At 52.5% G+C, this 27500-nt stretch overlaps 1 protein-coding gene across 1 annotated transcript in view; it reads left to right on the forward strand.

Annotated features, from left to right (window-relative positions):
* The window catches only part of LOC144952994 (coronin-1C-like), a gene marked incomplete at its 3' end in the record, with an annotated part of 90884 nt that overhangs the window by 31702 nt on the left and 31682 nt on the right, over positions 1-27500 (forward strand). Inside the window, exons 2-4 of the mRNA XM_078883477.1 lie at positions 14713-15151; positions 24400-24522; positions 26926-27055. Of these exons, the coding sequence (XP_078739603.1) occupies positions 14951-15151; positions 24400-24522; positions 26926-27055 (454 nt within the window). The remainder of the gene's footprint in view (positions 1-14712; positions 15152-24399; positions 24523-26925; positions 27056-27500) is intronic.

Genomic DNA, 27500 nt, shown 5'->3' on the forward strand with positions numbered 1-27500 from the left:
GTCTATGGCTCTGTGTGTGATGAGTCTGTGTCTCTGTGTGATGAGTCTATGGCTCTGTGTGTGATGAGTCTATGTCTCTGTGTGTGATGAGTCTATGGCTCTGTGTGTGATGAGTCTGTGTCTCTGTGTGATGAGTCTATGTCTCTGTGTGATGAGTCTATGGCTCTGTGTGTGATGAGTCTATGGCTCTCTGTGTGATGAGTCTATGGCTCTGTGTGTGATGAGTCTATGGCTCTCTGTGTGTGATGAGTCTGTGTCTCTGTGTGTGATGAGTCTGTGTCTCTGTGTGTGATGAGTCTATGTCTCTGTGTGTGATGAGTCTGTGTCTCTCTGTGTGTGATGAGTCTATGTCTCTGTGTGATGAGTCTATGTCTCTCTGTGTGTGATGAGTCTATGTCTCTGTGTGATGAGTCTGTGTCTCTCTGTGTGTGATGAGTCTATGTCTCTGTGTGATGAGTCTATGTGTCTCTGTGTGTGATGAGTCTGTGTCTCTCTGTGTGTGATGAGTCTATGTGTCTCTGTGTGTGATGAGTCTGTGTCTCTGTGTGTGTGATGAGTCTGTGTCTCTGTGTGTGATGAGTCTATGTGTCTCTGTGTGTGATGAGTCTGTGTCTCTGTGTGTGTGATGAGTCTGTGTCTCTGTGTGTGTGATGAGTCTATGTGTCTCTGTGTGTGATGAGTCTGTGTCTCTGTGTGTGTGATGAGTCTGTGTCTCTCTGTGTGTGATGAGTCTATGTCTCTGTGTGATGAGTCTATGTGTCTCTGTGTGTGATGAGTCTGTGTCTCTCTGTGTGTGATGAGTCTGTGGTTCTCTGTGTGTGATGAGTCTGTGTCTCTCTGTGTGTGATGAGTCTATGGCTCTGTGTGTGATGAGTCTGTGGCTCTCTGTGTGATGAGTCTATGGCTCTGTGTGTGATGAGTCTATGGCTCTCTGTGTGTGATGAGTCTATGGCTCTGTGTGTGATGAGTCTGTGTCTCTCTGTGTGTGATGAGTCTATGGCTCTCTGTGTGATGAGTCTGTGTCTCTGTGTGTGATGAGTCTGTGTCTCTGTGTGATGAGTCTATGGCTCTCTGTGTGATGAGTCTATGGCTCTGTCTGTGTGTGATGAGTCTGTGTCTCTGTGTGATGAGTCTATGGCTCTGTCTGTGTGTGATGAGTCTGTGTCTCTGTGTGATGAGTCTATGGCTCTGTCTGTGTGTGATGAGTCTATGTCTCTGTGTGTGATGAGTCTATGGCTCTCTGTGTGATGAGTCTATGGCTCTGTCTGTGTGTGATGAGTCTGTGTCTCTGTGTGATGAGTCTATGGCTCTGTCTGTGTGTGATGAGTCTGTGTCTCTGTGTGATGAGTCTATGGCTCTGTCTGTGTGTGATGAGTCTATGGCTCTGTCTGTGTGTGATGAGTCTATGTCTCTGTGTGTGATGAGTCTATGGCTCTCTGTGTGTGATGAGTCTATGGCTCTGTGTGTGATGAGTCTATGGCTCTCTGTGTGTGATGAGTCTATGGGTCTCTGTGTGTGATGAGTCTATGGCTCTCTGTGTGTGATGAGTCTATGGCTCTCTGTGTGTGATGAGTCTATGGCTCTCTGTGTGTGATGAGTCTATGGCTCTCTGTGTGTGATGAGTCTATGGCTCTCTGTGTGTGATGAGTCTATGGCTCTCTGTGTGTGATGAGTCTGTGTCTCTGTGTGTGATGAGTCTATGGGTCTCTGTGTGTGATGAGTCTATGGGTCTCTGTGTGTGATGAGTCTGTGTCTCTGTGTGTGGTGAGTCTATGGGTCTCTGTGTGTGATGAGTCTGTGTCTCTGTGTGTGTGTGTGTCTCTGTTGTACTGTGTCATGAGTCTATGGGTCTCTGTGTGTGATGAGTCTATGTGTCTCTGTGTGTGATGAGTCTATGGGTCTCTGTGTGTGGTGAGTCTATGGGTCTCTGTGTGTGATGAGTCTGTGTCTCTGTGTGTGTGTGTGTCTCTGTTGTACTGTGTCATGAGTCTATGGGTCTCTGTGTGATGAGTCTATGGGTCTCTGTGTGATGAGTATGTGGGTCTCTGTGTGATGAGTATGTGGGTCTCTGTGTGTGTGTGTCTCTGTTGTACTGTCATGAGTCTGTGGGTCTCTGTGTGTGATGAGTCTGTGTCTCTGTGTGTGTGTGTCTCTGTTGTACTGTCATGAGTCTGTGGGTCTCTGTGTGTGATGAGTCTGTGTCTCTGTGTGTGTGTGTCTCTGTTGTACTGTCATGAGTTTGTCGGTCTCTGTGTGTGATGAGTCTGTGTCTCTGTGTTTGTGTGTGTCTCTGTTGTACTGTCATGAGTCTGTGGGTCTCTGTGTGTGATGAGTCTGTGGGTCTCTGTGTGTGTGTGTCTCTGTTGTACTGTCATGAGTTTGTGGGTCTCTGTGTGTGATGAGTTTGTGGGTCTCCGTGTGTGTGTGTCTCTGTTGTACTGTGTCATGAGTCTATGGGTCTCTGTGTGATGAGTCTATGGGTCTCTGTGTCATGAGTCTATGGGTCTCTGTGTGATGAGTATGTGGGTCTCTGTGTGATGAGTCTATGGGTCTCTGTGTCATGAGTCTATGGGTCTCTGTGTGATGAGTCTATGGGTCTCTGTGTCATGAGTTTATGGGTCTCTGTGTGATGAGTCTATGGGTCTCTGTGTGATGAGTATGTGGGTCTCTGTGTGGTGAGTCTATGGGTCTCTGTTGTACTGTGTCATGAGTTTATGGGTCTCTGTGTGATGAGTCTATGGGTCTCTGTGTGATGAGTATGTGGGTCTCTGTGTGGTGAGTCTATGGGTCTCTGTTGTACTGTGTCATGAGTCTATGGGTCTCTGTGTGATGAGTCTATGGGTCTCTGTGTCATGAGTCTATGGGTCTCTGTGTGATGAGTCTATGGGTCTCTGTGTGATGAGTATGTGGGTCTCTGTGTGATGAGTCTATGGGTCTCTGTGTCATGAGTCTATGGGTCTCTGTGTGATGAGTCTATGGGTCTCTGTGTCATGAGTCTATGGGTCTCTGTGTGATGAGTCTATGGGTCTCTGTGTCATGAGTTTATGGGTCTCTGTGTGTGTGTGTGTCTCTGTTGTACTGTGTCATGAGTCTATGGGTCTCTGTGTCATGAGTTTCTGGGTCTCTGTGTGATGAGTCTATGGGTCTCTGTGTGATGAGTCTATGGGTCTCTGTGTGATGAGTATGTGGGTCTCTGTGTGTTTGTGTGTGTCTCTGTTGTACTGTCATGAGTCTGTGGGTCTCTGTGTGTGATGAGTCTGTGTCTCTCTGTGTGATGAGTCTATGGCTCTCTGTGTGTGATGAGTCTATGGCTCTCTGTGTGATGAGTCTATGGCTCTCTGTGTGTGATGAGTCTATGGGTCTCTGTGTGTGATGAGTCTATGGCTCTGTGTGTGATGAGTCTATGGGTCTCTCTGTGTGTGATGAGTCTATGGGTCTCTCTGTGTGATGAGTCTGTGTCTCTGTGTGTGATGAGTCTATGGCTCTGTCTGTGTGTGATGAGTCTGTGGCTCTCTGTGTGTGATGAGTCTGTGTCTCTGTGTGATGAGTCTATGGCTCTGTCTGTGTGTGATGAGTCTGTGGCTCTCTGTGTGTGATGAGTCTGTGTCTCTGCTGTGTGATGAGTCTATGGCTCTCTGTGTGTGATGAGTCTATGGTTCTCTGTGTGTGATGAGTCTATGGCTCTCTGTGTGTGATGAGTCTGTGGTTCTCTGTGTGTGATGAGTCTATGGTTCTCTGTGTGATGAGTCTATGGGTCTCTGTGTGTGATGAGTCTATGGTTCTCTGTGTGTGATGAGTCTATGGTTCTCTGTGTGTGATGAGTCTGTGGTTCTCTGTGTGTGATGAGTCTGTGGTTCTCTGTGTGTGATGAGTCTGTGTGTCTCTGTGTGTGATGAGTCTATGGCTCTCTGTGTGATGAGTCTATGGGTCTCTGTGTGTGATGAGTCTATGGCTCTCTGTGTGATGAGTCTATGTCTCTCTGTGTGATGAGTCTATGGCTCTCTGTGTGATGAGTCTATGGCTCTCTGTGTGTGATGAGTCTATGGCTCTCTGTGTGTGATGAGTCTGTGGTTCTCTGTGTGTGATGAGTCTATGGCTCTCTGTGTGTGATGAGTCTATGGCTCTCTGTGTGATGAGTCTATGGGTCTCTGTGTGTGATGAGTCTATGGCTCTCTGTGTGATGAGTCTGTGGTTCTCTGTGTGTGATGAGTCTATGGCTCTCTGTGTGTGATGAGTCTGTGGTTCTCTGTGTGTGATGAGTCTATGGCTCTCTGTGTGTGATGAGTCTATGGCTCTCTGTGTGATGAGTCTATGGCTCTCTGTGTGTGATGAGTCTATGGCTCTCTGTGTGATGAGTCTGTGGCTCTCTGTGTGATGAGTCTATGGCTCTCTGTGTGTGATGAGTCTATGGGTCTCTGTGTGTGATGAGTCTATGGGTCTCTGTGTGTGATGAGTCTGTGGCTCTCTGTGTGTGATGAGTCTATGGCTCTCTGTGTGTGATGAGTCTATGGCTCTCTGTGTGTGATGAGTCTGTGGTTCTCTGTGTGTGATGAGTCTATGGCTCTCTGTGTGTGATGAGTCTATGGCTCACTGTGTGTGATGAGTCTATGGCTCTCTGTGTGTGATGAGTCTATGGGTCTCTGTGTGTGATGAGTCTATGGGTCTCTGTGTGGTGATGAGTCTATGTGTCTCTGTGTGATGAGTCTATGTGTCTCTGTGTGGTGATGAGTCTATGGGTCTCTGTGTGTGATGAGTCTATGGGTCTCTGTGTGTGATGAGTCTGTGGCTCTCTGTGTGTGATGAGTCTGTGGCTCTCTGTGTGTGATGAGTCTGTGTCTCTCTCTGTGTGATGAGTCTGTGTCTCTCTGTGTGATGAGTCTGTGTCTCTCTGTGTGATGAGTCTGTGTCTCTCTGTGTGATGAGTCTATGGCTCTCTGTGTGATGAGTCTGTGTCTCTCTGTGTGATGAGTCTTTGGCTCTCTGTGTGATGAGTCTGTGGCTCTCTGTGTGATGAGTCTATGTCTCTCTGTGTGATGAGTCTGTGGCTCTCTGTGTGATGAGTCTGTGGCTCTCTCTGTGTGATGAGTCTGTGTCTCTCTGTGTGATGAGTCTGTGTCTCTCTGTGTGATGAGTCTGTGGCTCTCTGTGTGATGAGTCTGTGGCTCTCTGTGTGATGAGTCTGTGGCTCTCTCTGTGTGATGAGTCTGTGGCTCTCTGTGTGATGAGTCTGTGGCTCTCTGTGTGATGAGTCTGTGTCTCTCTGTGTGATGAGTCTGTGGCTCTCTGTGTGATGAGTCTGTGGCTCTCTATGTGATGAGTCTGTGGCTCTCTCTGTGTGATGAGTCTGTGTCTCTCTGTGTGATGAGTCTATGGGTCTCTGTGTGTGATGAGTCTGTGGCTCTCTCTGTGTGATGAGTCTGTGTCTCTCTGTGTGATGAGTCTATGGCTCTCTGTGTGTGATGAGTCTATGGCTCTCTGTGTGATGAGTCTATGGCTCTCTGTGTGTGATGAGTCTGTGGGTCTCTGTGTGTGATGAGTCTATGGCTCTCTGTGTGTGATGAGTCTATGGCTCTCTGTGTGATGAGTCTATGGCTCTCTGTGTGTGATGAGTCTGTGGGTCTCTGTGTGTGATGAGTCTATGGCTCTCTGTGTGATGAGTCTATGGCTCTCTGTGTGATGAGTCTATGGCTCTCTGTGTGTGATGAGTCTGTGGGTCTCTGTGTGTGATGAGTCTATGGCTCTCTGTGTGTGATGAGTCTATGGCTCTCTGTGTGATGAGTCTATGGCTCTCTGTGTGTGATGAGTCTATGGCTCTCTGTGTGTGATGAGTCTATGGGTCTCTGTGTGATGAGTCTATGGCTCTCTGTGTGATGAGTCTGTGTCTCTCTGTGTGTGATGAGTCTATGGCTCTCTGTGTGTGATGAGTCTGTGTCTCTGTGTGTGATGAGTCTATGGCTCTCTGTGTGTGATGAGTCTATGGCTCTCTGTGTGTGATGAGTCTATGGCTCTCTGTGTGTGATGAGTCTGTGGGTCTCTGTGTGTGATGAGTCTATGGTTCTCTGTGTGTGATGAGTCTATGGCTCTCTGTGTGTGATGAGTCTGTGGGTCTCTGTGTGTGATGAGTCTATGGTTCTCTGTGTGTGATGAGTCTATGGCTCTCTGTGTGTGATGAGTCTATGGCTCTCTGTGTGTGATGAGTCTATGGCTCTCTGTGTGTGATGAGTCTATGGTTCTCTGTGTGTGATGAGTCTGTGTCTCTGTGTGATGAGTCTATGGGTCTCTGTGTGTGATGAGTCTATGGCTCTCTGTGTGTGATGAGTCTATGGCTCTCTGTGTGTGATGAGTCTGTGTCTCTCTGTGTGATGAGTCTATGGCTCTCTGTGTGTGATGAGTCTATGGGTCTCTGTGTGTGATGAGTCTATGGCTCTCTGTGTGTGATGAGTCTATGGCTCTCTGTGTGTGATGAGTCTATGGCTCTCTGTGTGTGATGAGTCTATGGGTCTCTGTGTGTGATGAGTCTATGGCTCTCTGTGTGTGATGAGTCTATGGCTCTCTGTGTGTGATGAGTCTATGGCTCTCTGTGTGTGATGAGTCTGTGTCTCTCTGTGTGTGATGAGTCTATGGCTCTCTGTGTGTGATGAGTCTATGGCTCTCTGTGTGTGATGAGTCTATGGCTCTCTGTGTGTGATGAGTCTGTGGGTCTCTGTGTGTGATGAGTCTATGGCTCTCTGTGTGTGATGAGTCTATGGCTCTCTGTGTGTGATGAGTCTGTGTCTCTGTGTGTGATGAGTCTATGTCTCTGTGTGATGAGTCTATGTCTCTCTGTGTGTGATGAGTCTATGGCTCTCTGTGTGTGATGAGTCTGTGGCTCTGTGTGATGAGTCTATGTCTCTGTGTGATGAGTCTGTGTCTCTCTGTGTGTGATGAGTCTATGGCTCTCTGTGTGTGATGAGTCTGTGGCTCTCTGTGTGATGAGTCTGTGTCTCTCTGTGTGTGATGAGTCTGTGGCTCTCTGTGTGATGAGTCTGTGTCTCTCTGTGTGTGATGAGTCTATGGGTCTCTGTGTGTGATGAGTCTATGGCTCTCTGTGTGTGATGAGTCTATGGCTCTCTGTGTGTGATGAGTCTGTGTCTCTCTGTGTGTGATGAGTCTATGGCTCTCTCTGTGTGATGAGTCTATGGCTCTCTGTGTGTGGTGAGTCTATGGCTCTCTGTGTGTGATGAGTCTATGGGTCTCTGTGTGTGATGAGTCTATGTCTCTGTGTGTGATGAGTCTATGGCTCTGTGTGTGATGAGTCTATGTCTCTGTGTGTGATGAGTCTGTGTCTCTCTGTGTGTGATGAGTCTATGGCTCTGTGTGTGATGAGTCTATGGCTCTGTCTGTGTGTGATGAGTCTGTGTCTCTGTGTGTGATGAGTCTGTGTCTCTGTGTGATGAGTCTGTGTCTCTGTGTGTGATGAGTCTGTGTCTGTGTGTGATGAGTCTATGGCTCTCTGTGTGTGATGAGTCTGTGTCTCTGTGTGTGATGAGTCTGTGTCTCTCTGTGTGTGATGAGTCTATGGCTCTCTGTGTGTGATGAGTCTATGGGTCTCTGTGTGTGATGAGTCTGTGTCTCTGTGTGTGATGAGTCTGTGTCTCTCTGTGTGATGAGTCTGTGTCTCTCTGTGTGATGAGTCTGTGTCTCTGTGTGTGATGAGTCTGTGTCTCTCTGTGTGTGATGAGTCTGTGTCTCTGTGTGTGATGAGTCTATGGCTCTGTGTGTGATGAGTCTGTGTCTCTCTGTGTGATGAGTCTGTGTCTCTGTGTGTGATGAGTCTGTGTCTCTCTGTGTGTGATGAGTCTATGGCTCTGTGTGTGATGAGTCTGTGTCTCTCTGTGTGTGATGAGTCTGTGTCTCTGTGTGTGATGAGTCTGTGTCTCTGTGTGTGATGAGTCTGTGTCTCTCTGTGTGATGAGTCTGTGTCTCTCTGTGTGATGAGTCTGTGTCTCTCTGTGTGTGATGAGTCTATGGCTCTGTGTGTGATGAGTCTGTGTCTCTCTGTGTGTGATGAGTCTGTGTCTCTGTGTGTGATGAGTCTGTGTCTCTGTGTGTGATGAGTCTGTGTCTCTCTGTGTGTGATGAGTCTGTGTCTCTGTGTGTGATGAGTCTATGTCTCTCTGTGTGATGAGTCTATGTCTCTGTGTGTGATGAGTCTATGTCTCTGTGTGTGATGAGTCTGTGTCTCTCTGTGTGTGATGAGTCTGTGTCTCTGTGTGTGATGAGTCTGTGGCTCTCTGTGTGTGATGAGTCTGTGTCTCTGTGTGTGATGAGTCTATGGCTCTCTGTGTGTGATGAGTCTGTGTCTCTGTGTGTGATGAGTCTGTGTCTCTCTGTGTGGTGAGTCTATGGCTCTCTGTGTGTGATGAGTCTGTGTCTCTCTGTGTGTGATGAGTCTATGGCTCTCTGTGTGTGATGAGTCTATGGGTCTCTGTGTGTGATGAGTCTGTGGCTCTCTCTGTGTGATGAGTCTATGGCTCTCTGTGTGTGATGAGTCTATGGCTCTCTGTGTGATGAGTCTGTGTCTCTGTGTGATGAGTCTGTGTCTCTCTGTGTGATGAGTCTATGGCTCTGTGTGTGATGAGTCTGTGTCTCTCTGTGTGATGAGTCTATGGCTCTCTGTGTGTGATGAGTCTATGGCTCTCTGTGTGATGAGTCTATGTCTCTGTGTGATGAGTCTGTGTCTCTCTGTGTGATGAGTCTATGGCTCTGTGTGTGATGAGTCTGTGTCTCTCTGTGTGATGAGTCTATGGCTCTCTGTGTGTGATGAGTCTATGGCTCTCTGTGTGATGAGTCTATGGCTCTCTGTGTGTGATGAGTTTATGGCTCTCTGTGTGTGATGAGTCTGTGGATCTCTGTGTGTGATGAGTCTATGGCTCTCTGTGTGTGATGAGTCTATGGCTCTCTGTGTGTGATGAGTCTATGGCTCTCTGTGTGTGATGAGTCTATGGCTCTCTGTGTGTGATGAGTTTATGGCTCTCTGTGTGTGATGAGTCTATGGCTCTCTGTGTGTGATGAGTTTATGGCTCTCTGTGTGTGATGAGTCTATGGCTCTCTGTGTGATGAGTCTATGGTTCTCTGTGTGTGATGAGTCTATGGCTCTCTGTGTGATGAGTCTATGGGTCTCTGTGTGTGATGAGTCTATGGCTCTCTGTGTGATGAGTCTATGGCTCTCTGTGTGTGATGAGTCTATGGCTCTCTGTGTGTGATGAGTCTATGGCTCTCTGTGTGTGATGAGTCTATGGCTCTCTGTGTGTGATGAGTCTATGGCTCTCTGTGTGATGAGTCTGTGGCTCTGTCTGTGTGTGATGAGTCTGTGGCTCTGTGTGTGATGAGTCTATGGCTCTCTGTGTGTGATGAGTCTGTGGCTCTCTGTGTGTGATGAGTCTATGTGTCTCTGTGTGTGATGAGTCTATGTGTCTCTGTGTGTGATGAGTCTGTGTCTCTGTGTGTGATGAGTCTGTGTCTCTGTGTGATGAGTCTATGGGTCTCTGTGTGGTGAGTCTATGGCTCTCTGTGTGTGATGAGTCTATGTGTCTCTGTGTGATGAGTCTGTGTCTCTGTGTGTGATGAGTCTATGGCTCTCTGTGTGTGATGAGTCTATGGCTCTCTGTGTGTGATGAGTCTATGGCTCTCTGTGTGTGATGAGTCTGTGTCTCTGTGTGATGAGTCTATGGCTCTCTGTGTGTGATGAGTCTATGGCTCTCTGTGTGTGATGAGTCTATGGCTCTCTGTGTGTGATGAGTCTATGGGTCTCTGTGTGATGAGTCTATGGGTCTCTGTGTGATGAGTCTATGGCTCTCTGTGTGTGATGAGTCTGTGGGTCTCTCTGTGTGATGAGTCTATGGCTCTCTGTGTGTGATGAGTCTATGGCTCTCTGTGTGTGATGAGTCTATGTGTCTCTGTGTGATGAGTCTGTGTCTCTGTGTGTGATGAGTCTATGGCTCTCTGTGTGTGATGAGTCTATGGCTCTCTGTGTGATGAGTCTGTGGCTCTCTGTGTGTGATGAGTCTATGGCTCTCTGTGTGATGAGTCTATGGCTCTGTGTGATGAGTCTATGGTTCTCTGTGTGTGATGAGTCTATGGCTCTGTGTGATGAGTCTATGGCTCTCTGTGTGTGATGAGTCTATGGCTCTCTGTGTGATGAGTCTATGGCTCTGTGTGATGAGTCTATGGTTCTCTGTGTGTGATGAGTCTATGGCTCTCTGTGTGTGATGAGTCTATGGCTCTCTGTGTGTGATGAGTCTATGGCTCTCTGTGTGTGATGAGTCTGTGTCTCTGTGTGATGAGTCTATGGCTCTCTGTGTGTGATGAGTCTATGGCTCTCTGTGTGTGATGAGTCTATGGCTCTCTGTGTGTGATGAGTCTATGGCTCTCTGTGTGATGAGTCTATGGCTCTCTGTGTGATGAGTCTATGGCTCTCTGTGTGATGAGTCTATGGCTCTCTCTGTGTGATGAGTCTGTGTCTCTGTGTGGTGATGAGTCTATGGCTCTCTGTGTGATGAGTCTGTGTCTCTGTGTGTGATGAGTCTGTGTCTCTGTGTGATGAGTCTATGGCTCTCTGTGTGATGAGTCTGTGTCTCTGTGTGGTGATGAGTCTATGGCTCTCTGTGTGATGAGTCTGTGTCTCTGTGTGTGATGAGTCTGTGTCTCTGTGTGATGAGTCTATGGCTCTCTGTGTGTGATGAGTCTATGGCTCTCTGTGTGTGATGAGTCTATGGCTCTCTGTGTGTGATGAGTCTGTGTCTCTGTGTGTGATGAGTCTGTGTCTCTGTGTGATGAGTCTATGGCTCTCTGTGTGTGATGAGTCTATGGCTCTCTGTGTGTGATGAGTCTATGGCTCTCTGTGTGTGATGAGTCTATGGCTCTCTGTGTGTGATGAGTCTATGGCTCTCTGTGTGTGATGAGTCTATGGCTCTCTGTGTGTGATGAGTCTATGGCTCTCTGTGTGTGATGAGTCTATGGGTCTCTGTGTGATGAGTCTATGGCTCTCTGTGTGATGAGTCTATGGCTCTCTGTGTGTGATGAGTCTATGGGTCTCTGTGTGTGATGAGTCTGTGTCTCTCTGTGTGTGATGAGTCTATGGCTCTCTGTGTGTGATGAGTCTGTGTCTCTCTGTGTGTGATGAGTCTATGGCTCTCTGTGTGTGATGAGTCTGTGTCTCTCTGTGTGTGATGAGTCTATGGCTCTCTGTGTGTGATGAGTCTGTGTCTCTCTGTGTGTGATGAGTCTGTGGCTCTCTGTGTGTGATGAGTCTGTGTCTCTCTGTGTGTGATGAGTCTATGGCTCTCTGTGTGTGATGAGTCTGTGTCTCTCTGTGTGTGATGAGTCTGTGTCTCTCTGTGTGTGATGAGTCTGTGGGTCTCTGTGTGATGAGTCTATGGCTCTGTCTGTGTGATGAGTCTGTGTCTCTCTGTGTGATGAGTCTGTGTCTCTCTGTGTGTGATGAGTCTATGGGTCTCTGTGTGTGATGAGTCTATGGGTCTCTCTGTGTGTGATGAGTCTATGGGTCTCTGTGTGTGATGAGTCTGTGTCTCTCTGTGTGTGATGAGTCTATGGGTCTCTGTGTGTGATGAGTCTATGGGTCTCTGTGTGTGATGAGTCTATGGCTCTCTGTGTGTGATGAGTCTATGGGTCTCTCTGTGTGTGATGAGTCTATGGCTCTCTGTGTGTGATGAGTCTATGGCTCTCTGTGTGTGATGAGTCTATGGCTCTCTGTGTGTGATGAGTCTATGGGTCTCTGTGTGTGATGAGTCTATGGGTCTCTGTGTGATGAGTCTATGGCTCTCTGTGTGATGAGTCTGTGTCTCTCTGTGTGATGAGTCTGTGTCTCTGTGTGTGATGAGTCTATGGCTCTCTGTGTGATGAGTCTGTGTCTCTCTGTGTGATGAGTCTGTGTCTCTCTGTGTGATGAGTCTATGGCTCTGTGTGTGATGAGTCTGTGTCTCTCTGTGTGATGAGTCTATGGCTCTCTGTGTGATGAGTCTATGACTCTCTCTGTGTGATGAGTCTATGGCTCTCTGTGTGTGATGAGTCTGTGGCTCTCTGTGTGTGATGAGTCTATGGCTCTCTGTGTGTGATGAGTCTATGGGTCTCTGTGTGTGATGAGTCTATGGCTCTCTGTGTGTGATGAGTCTATGGCTCTCTGTGTGTGATGAGTCTATGGGTCTCTGTGTGTGATGAGTCTATGGCTCTCTGTGTGTGATGAGTCTATGGCTCTGTCTGTGTGTGATGAGTCTGTGACAGGGTGTGGAGTGGTTCGGGGTGGTGGTGGTGACGATGTCTCAGGGTGTGGTCACGCACGGGTTAATCGTTCACCCCCCCCACACCACCAAAGACAAAGGTCCCCCGTGTAGCCTCGGCAGACTTGGCGGGGCAAGTGCTGTTGTTAGTCGTAGCGAGTAGCACGGAGTGGGTGGGTGGCCAGCGCCACGCCCGGCCGCCTTTGTCTCCCCAGTGGAGATGTTTGCTATGCACCAGCACTAGGCATTCATCACACAGAGACCCATAGACTCACTACTCACAGAGACCCACAGAGACCCATAGACTCACAAACTCAGTGACCCACAGACTCAGAGACCCATAGACTCACTACTCACAGAGACCCACAGAGACCCATAGACTCACAAACTCAGTGACCCACAGACTCACCACCACACAGAGACCCACAGACTCACCACCACACAGAGACCCACAGACTCACCACCACACAGAGACCCACAGACCCACAGACTCATCACCACACAGAGACCCACAGACCCAATAGACTCACCACCACACAGAGAATCACCACCGCACAGAGACCCACAGACTCACCACCACACAGAGACCCACAGACCCATAGACTCACCACCACACAGAGACCCACAGACTCACCACCACAAGACTCACCACCACACAGAGACCCACAGACTCACCACCACACAGAGACCCACAGACTCACCACCACACAGAGACCCACAGACTCACCACCACACAGAGACCCACAGACTCACCACCACACAGAGACCCACAGACTCACCACCACACAGAGACCCACAGACTCACCACCACACAGAGACCAACAGACTCACTACCACACAGAGACCCACAGACTCACCACCACACAGAGACCCACAGACTCACCACCACACAGAGACCCACAGACTCACCACCACACAGAGACCCACAGACTCACCACCACACAGAGACCCACAGACTCACCACCACACAGAGACCCACAGACTCACCACCACAAGACTCACCACCACACAGAGACCCACAGACTCACCACCACACAGAGACCCACAGACTCACCACCACACAGAGACCCACAGACTCACCACCACACAGAGACCCACAGACTCACCACCACACAGAGACCCACAGACTCACCACCACACAGAGACCCACAGACTCACCACCACACAGAGACCCACAGACTCACCACCACACAGAGACCCACAGACTCACCACTACACAGAGACCCACAGACTCACCACCACACAGAGACCCACAGACTCACCACCACACAGAGACCCACAGACTCACCACCACACAGAGACCCACAGACTCACCACCACACAGAGACCCACAGACTCACCACCACACAGAGACCCACAGACTCACCACCACAAGACTCACCACCACACAGAGACCCACAGACTCACCACCACACAGAGACCCACAGACTCACCACCACACAGAGACCCACAGACTCACCACCACACAGAGACCCACAGACTCACCACCACACAGAGACCCACAGACTCACCACCACACAGAGACCCACAGACTCACCACCACACAGAGACCCACAGACTCACCACCACACAGAGACCCACAGACTCACCACCACACAGAGACCCACAGACTCACCACCACACAGAGACCCACAGACTCACCATTACACAGAGACCCACAGACTCACCACCACACAGAGACCCACAGACTCACCACCACACAGAGACCCACAGACTCACCACCACACAGAGACCCACAGACTCACCACCACACAGAGACCCACAGACTCACCACCACACAGTGACCCACAGACTCACCACCACACAGAGACCCACAGACTCACCACCACACAGAGACCCACAGACTCACCACCACACAGAGACCCACAGACTCACCACCACACAGAGACCCACAGACTCACCACCACACAGTGACCCACAGACTCACCACCACACAGAGACCCACAGACTCACCACCACACAGAGACCCACAGTCTCACCACCACACAGAGACCCACAGACTCACCACCACACAGAGACCCACAGACTCACCACCACACAGAGACCCACAGACTCACCACCACACAGAGACCCACAGACTCACCACCACACAGAGACCCACAGACTCACCACCACACAGAGACCCACAGACTCACCACCACACAGAGACCCACAGACTCACCACCACACAGAGACCCACAGTCTCACCACCACACAGAGACCCACAGACTCACCACCACACAGAGACCCACAGACTCACCACCACACAGAGACCCACAGACTCACCACCACACAGAGACCCACAGACTCACCACCACACAGAGACCCACAGACTCACCACCACACAGAGACCCACAGACTCACCACCACACAGAGACCCACAGACTCACCACCACACAGAGACCCACAGAGACCCACATTATCCACTTGTGTTCCTCCCCACCTCTCTTTGCAGGACCGCCACCACCAACCACCCAAACCGAGCATCATCATCAGCAGCATCATCAACATCATCATCAGCAGCAGCAGCATCATCATCAGCAGCATTATCAGCAGCATCATCAACATCATCAGCAGCAGCATCATCAACATCATCATCAGCAGCAGCAGCATCATCATCAGCAGCATCATCAGCAGCATCATCATCATCAACATCATCAGCAGCATCATCATCAGCAGCAGCAGCCCTGGCGATGTCGTTTCGGCGGGTGGTGCGTCAGAGCAAGTTCCGTCACGTGTTCGGGCAGCCGGTGAAGAGTGACCAGTGCTACGATGACATCCGCGTGTCGCGAACCACCTGGGACTCGTCCTTCTGCGCCGTCAACCCCAAGTTCGTCGCCATCATCGTCGACGCTTCCGGAGGAGGAGCCTTCTTAGTGCTGCCCTTGTCTAAGGTGGGAGGGGTGGGTGGGTGGTGTGGGGGGGGTGGGGGAGGGGTGGGGTGGTGGGGCCTTCTTAGTGCTGCCCTTGTCTAAGGTGGGAGGGGTGGGTGGGTGGTGGGGGGGGGTGGGGGAGGGGTGGGGTGGTGGGGCCTTCTTAGTGCTGCCCTTGTCTAAGGTGGGAGGGGTGGGTGGGTGGTGGGGGGGGGTGGGGGAGGGGTGGGGTGGTGGGGCCTTCTTAGTGCTGCCCTTGTCTAAGGTGGGAGGGGTGGGTGGGTGGTGGGGGGGGTGAGGGAGGGGTGGGGTGGTGGGGCCTTCTTAGTGCTGCCCTTGTCTAAGGTGGGAGGGGTGGGTGGGTGGTGGGGGGGGTGGGGGAGGGGTGGGGTGGTGGGGCCTTCTTAGTGCTGCCCTTGTCTAAGGTGGGAGGGGTGGGTCGGTGGGGGGGGGTGGTGGGTGGGTGGGGGGGGTGGTGGGTGGGTGGGGGGGGGTGGGTGGGGGGGGTGGGGGTGTGGGGTGGGTGGGTGGGGGGGGTGGGTGGGGGGGGTGGGGGTGTGGGGTGGGGTGGGTGGGGGGGGTGGGTGGGTGGGGGGGGGTGGGTGGGTGGGGGGGGTGGGTGGGGGGGGGTGGGGGGAAGGGGTGGGTGGGGGGGGGGTGGGGGTGGGGGGGGAGTGGGGGGTGGGGTGGGGGTGGGTGGGGGTGGGGGGGGGGGTGGGGAGTGGGGGGTGGGGTGGGGCAGGTGGTGGGAGGTGCTGCCCAGCCCACACGAGTTTGATTCCCGCTCATGGCCAACACCACCACCACCAACACCACCACTAACACCACCAACACCACCACTAACACCACCACCACCACCACTAACACCACCACCACTAACACCACCACCACTAACACCACCACCAACACCACCACTAACACCACCACCACTAACACCACCACCACTAACACCACCACCACTAACACCACTAACACCACCACCACTAACACCACCACCACTAACACCACCAACACCACCACCACTAACACCACCACCACCACCACTAACACCACCACCACCACCACTAACACCACCACCACTAACACCACCACCACTAACACCACCACCAACACCTCCACCACCACCACTAACACCACCACCACTAACACCACCACTAACACCACCACCACTAACACCACCACCACTAACACCACCACCACTAACACCACTAACACCACCACCACTAACACCACCACCACTAACACCACCAACACCACCACCACTAACACCACCACCACCACCACTAACACCACCACCACCACCACTAACACCACCACCACTAACACCACCACCACTAACACCACCACCAACACCTCCACCACCACCACTAACACCACCACCACTAACACCACCACTAACACCACCACCACTAACACCACCACCACTAAACACCGCCACCACCAACACCACCTCGCCTGGTCTACAGGAGGTCGTGGGTTCGATTAGCCTGAGAGATGTTGACTACCTCGCCTGGTCTACAGGAGGTCGTGGGTTCGATTAGCCTGAGAGATGTTGACCACCTCGCCTGGTCTACAGGAGGTCGTGGGTTCGATTAGCCTGAGAGATGTTGACTACCTCGCCTGGTCGACAGGAGGTCGTGGGTTCGATTAGCCTGAGAGATGTTGACTACCTCGCCTGGTCTACAGGCCTCTGTGGGTCTCCGTGAGTCTCTGTGGGTCTCTGTGGGTTTCTGTGGGTCTCTGGGTCTCTGTGGGTCTCTGTGTGTCTCTGTGTGTCTCTGTGGGTCTCTGTGAGTCTCTGTGGGTCTCTGTGTGCCTCTGTGGGTCTCTGTGGGTTTAAGTGGGTCTCTGTGGGTCTCTGGGTCTCTGTGGGTCTCTGTGAGCCTCTGTGGGTCTCTGTGGGTCTCTGTGGGTCTCTGTGTGGGTCTGTGTGGGTCTGTGTGGGTCTCTGTGAGTCTCTGTGGGCCTCTGTGAATCTCTGTGGGTCTCTGTGGGCCTCTGTGGGTCTCTGTGGGCCTCTGTGGGCCTCTGTGGGCTTTTGTGAATCTCTGTGGGTCTCTGTGGGTCTCTGTGTGGGTCTCTGTGGGCCTCTGTGGGTCTCTGTGGGTCTCTGTGGGTCTCTGTGGGTCTCTGTGGGCCTCTGTGGGTCTCTGTGGGTCTCTGTGGGTCTCTGTGGGTCTCTGTGGGCCTCTGTGGGTCTCTGTGGGTCTATATTAGTCTCTGTGGGTCTCTGTGGGTCTATGAATCTGTGTGGGTCTCTGTGGGTCTCTGGGTCTATGAATCTCTGTGGGTCTCTGTGTGGGTCTCTGTGGGTCTCTGTGGGTCTCTGTGGGGGTCTCTGTGTGGGTCTCTGTGGGTCTATGAATCTGTGTGGGTCTCTCTGGGTCTCTGTGTGGGTCTCTGTGGGTCTATGAATCTGTGTGGGTCTCTGTGGGTCTCTGTGTGGGTCTCTGTGGGTCTATGAATCTGTGTGGGTCTCTCTGGGTCTCTGTGTGGGTCTCTGTGGGTCTATGAATCTGTGTGGGTCTCTGTGGGTCTGTGTGGGTCTCTGTGGGTCTCTGTGGGTCTATGAATCTGTGTGGGTCTCTGTGTGGGTCTCTGTGGGTCTATGAATCTGTGTGGGTCTCTGTGGGTCTCTGTGGGTCTATGAATCTGTGTGGGTCTCTCTGGGTCTCTGTGTGGGTCTCTGTGGGTCTATGAATCTGTGTGGGTCTCTGTGGGTCTCTGTGGGTCTGTGTGGGTCTCTGTGGGTCTCTGTGGGTCTATGAATCTGTGTGGGTCTCTGTGGGTCTCTGTGGGTCTATGAATCTGTGTGGGTCTCTGTGGGTCTCTGTGGGTCTATGAATCTGTGTGGGTCTCTGTGTGGGTCTCTGTGGGTCTATGAATCTGTGTGGGTCTCTGTGGGTCTATGAATCTGTGTGGGTCTCTGTGTGGGTCTCTGTGGGTCTATGAATCTGTGTGGGTCTCTGTGGGTCTCTGTGGGTCTATGAATCTGTGTGGGTCTCTGTGTGGGTCTCTGTGTGGGTCTCTGTGGGTCTCTGTGGGTCTTTGTGGGGGTCTCTGTGGGTCTCTGTGGGGGTCTCTGTGTGGGTCTCTGTGGGTCTATGAATCTGTGTGGGTCTCTCTGGGTCTCTGTGTGGGTCTCTGTGGGTCTATGGATCTGTGTGGGTCTCTGTGGGGGTCTCTGTGTGGGTCTCTGTGGGTCTATGGATCTGTGTGGGTCTTTGTGGGTCTGTGTGGGTCTCTGTGGGTCTCTGTGGGTCTATGCATCTGTGTGGGTCTCTATGGGTCTATGCATCTGTGTGGGTCTCTGTGTGGGTCTCTGTGGGTCTCTGTGTGGGTCTCTGTGGGCCTCTGTGGGTCTCTGTGGGTCTCTGTGGGGGTCTCTGTGGGGGTCTCTGTGTGGATCTCTGTGGGTCTATGAATCTGTGTGGGTCTCTCTGGGTCTCTGTGTGGGTCTCTGTGGGTCTATGGATCTGTGTGGGTCTCTCTGGGTCTCTGTACTATGATGATGATGACAGCAGCCACGTGGTTGAGCTGCTATAATTCGTTGATGGGCAGCAGGTCCCTTCTCTGAATAAACAGCTACACCCTGGTAACAACCACACACACACACAACCACACACACACACACAAATACACACACACAAACACACAGACACATACACACAGACACACACACACACAGACACACACACACACAGACACACACATACACACACATACACAAACACATACACTTCAAACACACACAACCACACAGACAGACACACACAGACACACACAGACACACACAGACACACACAGACACACACACAGACACACACACAGACACACACACACAGTCACACACACACTACCACAAACACACACAGACACACACAAACACAGACACACACACACAACCACACACACACACACACACAAACACATACACACACACACCGACACACACACAACCACACACAGACACATACACACAACCACACACACACAAACACACACACACAACCACACACACACACAGACACACACACCACCACACACACACAACCACACACACACACAACCACACACACACAGACACACAACCACACACACACACAACCACACACACACATAGACACACACACCACCACACACACACAACCACACACACACAACCACACACACAGACACAACCACACACAGACACAGTTTAGTTTGAGTGCTTGCCCCCAATGTCCATGAAGGCTACCAGGAGGATCTTTGCCTGTGTGTGTGTGATGGTATCTGTGTAAAAGCGATGGTATCTGTGTGTGTGAGCGATGGTTTGTGTGTGTGTGTGATGGTGTGTGTGTGTGTGTGATGGTGTGTGTGTGTGATGGTGTGTGTGTGTGATGGTGTGTGTGTGTGATGGTGTGTGTGTGTGATGGTGTGTGTGTCATGGTGTGTGTGTGGTGTGTGATGGTGTGTGTATGTGTGATGGTGTGTGTGTGGTGTGTGATGGTGTGTGTGTGTGATGGTGTGTGTGATGGTGTGTGTGATGGTGTGTGTGTGTGATGGTGTATGTGTGTGTGTGTGATGGTGTGTGCGTGATGGTGTGTGTGTGTGTGTGATGGTGTGTGTGTGGTGTGTGATGGTGTGTGTGTGTGATGGTGTGTGATGGTGTGTGTGTGTGATGGTGTGTGTGATGGTGTGTGTGTGTGATGGTGTGTGTGATGGTGTGTGTGTGTGATGGTGTGTGTGATGGTGTGTGTGTGTGATGGTGTATGTGTGTGTGTGTCATGGTGTGTGTGTGGTGTGTGATGGTGTGTGTGTGTGATGGTGTGTGATGGTGTGTGTGATGGTGTGTGATGGTGTGTGTGTGTGATGGTGTGTGCGTGATGTGTGTGTGTGTGTGTGTGTGTGATGGTGTGTGTGTGGTGTGTGATGGTGTGTGTGTGTGATGGTGTGTGTGTGGTGTGTGTGTGTGTGGTGTGTGATGGTGTGTGATGGTGTGTGTGTGTGATGGTGTGTGTGTGTGTGATGGTGTGTGTGTGATGGTGTATGTGTGTGTGTGATGGTGTGTGTGTGTGTGGTGTGTGATGGTGTGTGATGGTGTGTGTGTGTGATGGTGTGTGTGTGTGTGTGGTGTGTGATGGTGTGTGTGTGTGTGTGATGGTGTGTGTGTGTGTGTGATGGTGTGTGTGTGTGTGTGATGGTGTGTGTGTGTGAGCGATGGTGTGTGTGTGTGTGTGATGGTGTGTGTGTGTGATGGTGTGTGTGTGTGTGTGTGATGGTGTGTGTGTGTGATGGTGTGTGTGTGTGTGTGGTGTGTGATGGTGTGTGTGTGTGTGTGATGGTGTGTGTGTGTGTGTGATGGTGTGTGTGTGTGTGTGATGGTGTGTGTGTGTGAGTGATGGTGTGTGTGTGTGAGCGATGGTGTGTGTGTGTGTGTGTGATGGTGTGTGTGTGTGAGTGATGGTGTGTGTGTGATGGTATCTGTGTGTGTGAGCAATAGTGTGTGTGTATGTGTGATGGTTTGTGTGTGTGTGATGGTGTATGTGTGTTTATGTGTGTGATGGTGTGTGTGTGACTGTGTGTGTGTGTGTGTGACTGTGTGTGTGTGTGTGTGACTGTGTGTGTGTGTGATGGAGTGTGTGTGATGGTGTATGTGTGTTTGTGTGTGTGATGGTGTGTGTGTGACTGTGTGTGTGTGTGTGTGACTGTGTGTGTGTGTGTGACTGTGTGTGTGTGTGTGACTGTGTGTGTGTGTGATGGAGTGTGTGTGATGGAGTGTGTGTGTGTGTGATGGTGTGTGTGTGTGAGCGATGGTGTATGTGTGATGGTATCTGTGTGTGTGTGTGTGACTGTGTGTGTGTGTGTGATGGTGTGTGTGTGTGTGTGATGGTGTGTGTGTGTGAGCGATGGTGTATGTGTGATGGTATCTGTGTGTGTGTGTGTGACTGTGTGTGTGTGTGACTGTGTGTGTGTGACTGTGTGTGTGTGAGCTTGCAATGCTGCAGTACAGCATTCCACTCTGTGGACATCAATCCATCCCCACCCCACTCACCTACTGCCTGGTCACCCACTCACCCAGCCCCACTCACCCAGCCCACTCACCCAGCCCACTCACCCAGCCCACTCACCCAGCCCCACTCACCTACCTCCACTCACCCAGCCCCACTCACCCAGCCCACTCATCCAGCCCACTCACCCAGCACCACTCACCTACCTCCACTCACCCAGCCCCACTCACCCAGCCCACTCACCCAGCCCCACTCACCTACTGCCTGGTCACCCACTCACCCAGCCCCACTCAGCCAGCCCACTCATCCAGCCCACTCACCCAGCCCCACTCACCTACCTCCACTCACCCAGCCCCACTCACCCAGCCCACTCACCCAGCCCCACTCACCTACTGCCTGGTCACCAACTCACCAAGCCCACTCACCCAGCCCACTCACCCAGCCCACTCACCCAGCCCCACTCACCCAGCCCACTCACCCAGCCCACTCACCCAGCCCCACTCACCCAGCCCCACTCACCCAGCCCCACTCACCCAGCCCCACTCACCCAGCCCACTCACCCAGCCCCACTCACCCAGCCCCACTCACCCAGCCCCACTCACCCAGCCCACTCACCTACCCCCACTCACCCAGCCCACTCACCCAGCCCCACTCACCCAGCCCCACTCACCCAGCCCCACTCACCTAGCCCCACTCACCCAGCCCACTCACCCAGCCCACTCACCTACCCCCACTCACCCAGCCCCAATCACCCAGCCCCACTCACCCAGCCCCACTCACCCAGCCCACTCACCTACCCCCACTCACCCAGCCCCACTCACCCAGCCCCACTCACCTAGCCCCACTCACCCAGCCCACTCACCCAGCCCACTCACCCAGCCCCAATCACCCAGCCCCACTCACCCAGCCCCACTCACCCAGCCCACTCACCCAGCCCACTCACCCAGCCCCACTCACCCAGCCCCACTCACCCAGCCCCACTCACCCAGCCCCACTCACCCAGCCCACTCACCCAGCCCCACTCACCCAGCCCCACTCACCCAGCCCCACTCACCCAGCCCCACTCACCCAGCCCACTCACCCAGCCCACTCACCTACCCCCACTCACCCAGCCCCAATCACCCAGCCCCACTCACCCAGCCCCACTCACCCAGCCCACTCACCCAGCCCACTCACCCAGCCCCACTCACCCAGCCCCACTCACCCAGCCCCACTCACCCAGCCCCACTCACCCAGCCCCACTCACCCAGCCCCACTCACCCAGTCCCACTCACCCAGCCCCACTCACCCAGCCCCACTCACCTAGCCCTACTCACCCAGCCCACTCACCCAGCCCCACTCACCCAGCCCCACTCACCCAGCCCCACTCACCCAGCCCACTCACCCAGCCCCACTCACCCAGCCCCACTCACCCAGCCCCACTCACCTACCTCCACTCACCCAGCCCACTCACCTACTGCCTGGTCACCGACTCACCCAGCCCACTCACCCAGCCCCACTTACCTAGCCCACTCACCCAGCCCTACTCACCCAGCCCCACTCACCCAGCCCACTCACCCAGCCCCACTCACCCAGCCCACTCACCCAGCCCCACGCTCACCTATTCCCCAACCTCCGCTCACCTACTCACCTACCCTCGCTCACCTACTCCCACTCACCTATCTGTGTGTGTGTCTGTGTGTGTCTGTGTGTGTGTCTGTGTGTGTCTATCTGTGTGTGTGTCTATCTGTGTGTCTCTATCTGTGTGTCTGTGTGTGTCCCACTCAGACGGAGCATATAGACAAGACCTACCCCACGGTGTGTGTGTGTGTGTGTCTGTGTGTGTCTATGTATGTGTGACTGTGTGTGTGTGTCTGTGTGTGTGCGACTGTGTGTGTGACTGTGTGTGTGTGTCTGTGTGTGTCTGTGTGTGTGTCTGTGTGTGTGTATGTCTATGTGTGTGTGTGTCTGTGTGTGTGTGTGTCTCTGTGTGTGTGTGTGTGACTGTGTGTGTGTGTCTGTGTGTGTGTGTGTGACTGTGTGTGTATGTGTGACTGTGTGTGTGTGTGTGTGACTGTGTGTGTGTGTGACTGTGTGTGTGTGTCTGTGTGTGTGTCTGTGTGTGTGACTGTGTGTGTGTGTGTCTATCTGTGTGTGTGTGTGTCTATCTGACTGTGTCTATGTGCTACTCAGACGGGGCGCATAGACAAGACGTACCCCACGGTGTGTGTGTGTCTATGTGTGTGTGTGTGTGACTGTGTCTATGTGTGTGTGTCTATGTACGACTCAGACGGGGCGCATAGACAAGACCTACCCCACGGTGTGTGTGTGTGTCTGTGTGTGTGTGTGTGTCTATGTGCTACTCAGACGGGACGTATAGACAAGACGTACCCCACGGTGTGTGTGTGTGTGTGTCTGTGTGTGTCTGTGTGTGTGTGTGTCTATCTGACTGTGTCTATGTACCACTCAGACGGGGCGCATAGACAAGACGTACCCCACGGTGTGTCTGTGTGTGTGTCTATGTACCACTCAGACGGGGCGCATAGACAAGACGTACCCCACGGTGTGTCTATGTGTGTGTCTATGTACCACTCAGACGGGGCGCATAGACAAGACGTACCCCACGGTGTGTCTGTGTGTGTGTCTATGTACCACTCAGACGGGGCGCATAGACAAGACGTACCCCACGGTGTGTCTGTGTGTGTCTATGTACCACTCAGACGGGGCGCATAGACAAGACGTACCCCACGGTGTGTCTATGTGTGTGTCTATGTACCACTCAGACGGGGCGCATAGACAAGACGTACCCCACGGTGTGTCTGTGTGTGTCTATGTACCACTCAGACGGGGCGCATAGACAAGACGTACCCCACGGTGTGTGTGTGTGTGTAATGTGTGTGTCTGTGTGTGTGTGTGACTGTGTGTGTCTATGTGTGTGTCTATGTGCTACTCAGACGGGGCGCATAGACAAGACGTACCCCACGGTGTGTGTGTGTGTGTGACTGTCTGTGTGTGTGTGTGTCTATGTGTGTGTGTCTATGTACCACTCAGACGGGGCGCATAGACAAGACGTACCCCACGGTGTGTGTGTGTGTGTGTGACTGTGTGTGTCTATCTGACTGTGTCTATGTGCTACTCAGACGGGGCGCATAGACAAGACGTACCCCACGGTGTGTGTGTGTGTGTCTATGTGCTACTCAGACGGGGCGCATAGACAAGACGTACCCCACGGTGTGTGTGTGTGTGTGTGACTGTCTGTGTGTGTGTGTGTTTATATGTGTGTGTCTATGTACCACTCAGACGGGGCGCATAGACAAGACGTACCCCACGGTGTGTGGCCACACGGCCCCCGTGTTGGACATCGACTGGTGCCCGCACAACGACGACGTCATCGCCAGCGGCTCCGAGGACTGCACCGTCATGGTGGGTGGCTCCTCATCATCATCATCACCATCATCATCAACATCACCATCATCACCATCATCACCACCATCAACACCATCGTCATCATCGCCAGCGGCTCCGAGGACTGCACCGTCATGGTGGGTGGCTCCTCACCATCATCATCATCATCATCGTCACCATCCTCACCATCGTCACCACCATCGTCACCACCATCATCACCACCATCATCACCACCATCGTCACCATCATCATCACCATCGTCACCACCATCGTCACCATCATCATCACCATCATCACCACCATCATCACCACCATCGTCACCATCATCATCACCATCGTCACCACCATCGTCACCATCATCATCACCATCATCACCACCATCATCACCACCATCGTCACCATCATCATCACCATCGTCACCACCATCGTCACCATCATCATCACCATCGTCACCACCATCATCACCACCACCATCATCATCATCACCACCATCGTCACCATCATCATCACCATCGTCACCACCATCGTCACCACCATCGTCACCACCATCATCACCACCACCATCATCATCATCATCATCACCACCATCGTCACCATCATCATCACCGTCATCACCAACATCACCACCATCAACACCATCGTCATCATCGCCAGCGGCAGCGAGGAATGCACCGTCATGGTGAGTGGCTCCTCACCATCATCATCACCATCACCACCATCATCATCATCATCACCATCAACACCATCGTCACCATCACCATCATCGTCACCATCACCACCGTCATCACCAACATCACCACCATCAACACCATCGTCACCATCATCATCACCATCAACACCATCGTCACCACCATCACCATCAACACCACCATCACCATCATCATCATCATCACCACCATCACCACCATCATCACCACCATCATCATCATCATCATCACCACCATCATCATCATCATCATCACCACCATCATCATCATCATCACCACCATCATCATCATCATCACCACCATCACCACCACCATCATCACCACCATCACCACCATCACCACCATCATCACCACCATCACCATCACCACCATCACCATCATCATCATCACCACCATCACCATCACCACCACCATCATCACCACCATCACCATCACCACCGTCATGATCATCGCCAGCGGCAGCGAGGACTGCACCGTCATGGTGAGTGGCTCCTTACCATCATCATCACCATCAACAAAACCACCATCACCACCATCGACACAATCATCATCACCACCACCACCATCATCACCACCGTCATCACCACCGTCATCACCACCGCCACCATCACCACCATCATCACCACCATCGTCACAGTCACAATCATCATCACCACCACCACCACCATCATCACCACCATCGTCACAGTCACAATCATCATCACCACCACCACCACCATCATCACCACCATCGTCACAGTCACAATCATCATCACCACCACCACCACCATCATCACCGTCATCATCATCATCACCATCATCATCATCACCGTCATCACCATCACCGTCATCACCATCACCACCATCGTCACCACCACCACCATCAACACCACCATCATCATCACCATCATCACCACCATCACCGTCGTCACCACCATCATCGTCACCACCATCACCACCACCACCACCATCATCATCACGATCACCACCACCATCACCACCACCATCATCACCACCATCATTGTCACAATCACAATCTTGGCCACCACCATCATCATTATCACCACCACCATCACCACCACCATCACCACCACCATCACCACCACCATCACCACCACCATCACCATCACCACGCCTGTGTGTGTCTGTGTGTGTGACGCTCTGTTTGTGTGTCTGTGTCTATGTGTGTCTGTGTGTGTCTGTGTGTGTGTGTGTGACTGTGTGTGTGACTGTGTGTGTCTGTGTGTGTGACTGTGTGTGTGACTATGTGTGTGTGACGCTCTGTGTCTGTGTGTGTCACTCTGTGTCTGTGTGTGACGCTGTGTGTGACTGTGTGTGACTGTGTGTGACTGTGTGTGTGACGCTCTGTGTGTCTGTGTGTGTGTGTATCTGTGTGTCTGTGTGTGTGTGTGTGTCTCTGTGTCTCTGTCTGTGACTGTGTGTGTGACTGTGTATCTCTGTGTGTGTGACTGTCTGTGTGTGTGACGCTCTGTGTGTGTGTGACTGTGTGTCTGTGTGTGACGCTGTGTGTGTGACTGTGTGTGTGACGCTGTGTGTAGGTGTGGCAGGTGCCTGAGCACGGCCTGTCCCTGCCTCGTGACGGAGCCGGTGACGACCCTGTGTGTGTGTGTGACGCTCTGTGTGTGTCTGTGTGTGTCACTCTGTGACTGTGTGTGTGTGTGACTGTGTGTGTGTGACTGTGTCTGACTGTGTGTGTGTGTGTGGCTGTGTGTAGGTGTGGCAGGTGCCTGAGCACGGCCTGTCCCTGCCGCTGACGGAGCCGGTGGCGACGCTGGAGGGTCACTCCAAGCGCGTCGGCATCGTCACCTGGCACCCCACAGCTCGCAACGTGCTGCTCAGTGCCGGTGACAACACCACCACCACTACCAACACCACCAACACCAACACCACCACCAACACCACCAACACCACCACTACCACCACCACCACGCTCATCACTACTACCACCACCACCACCACCATCATCACCAACACCACCAACACCACCAACACCACCAACACCACCACTACCACCACCACCACTACCAACACCACCAACACCACCACTACCACCACCACCACTACCACCACCAACACTACCACCACCACTATCACCACCACCACGCTCACCACCACCACGCTCACCACCACCACACTCACCACCACCACCACCACCACCACCACGCTCACCACCACCACGCTCACCATCACCACCACCACTACCACCACCACCACCACCACCACGCTCACCACCACCACGCTCACCATCACCACCACGCTCACCACCACCACGCTCACCACCACCACGCT

The sequence above is a fragment of the Lampetra fluviatilis genome, chromosome 71 (assembly GCF_964198595.1).
Source record: "Lampetra fluviatilis chromosome 71, kcLamFluv1.1, whole genome shotgun sequence".
Classification (NCBI taxonomy): Eukaryota; Metazoa; Chordata; class Hyperoartia; order Petromyzontiformes; family Petromyzontidae; genus Lampetra; species Lampetra fluviatilis.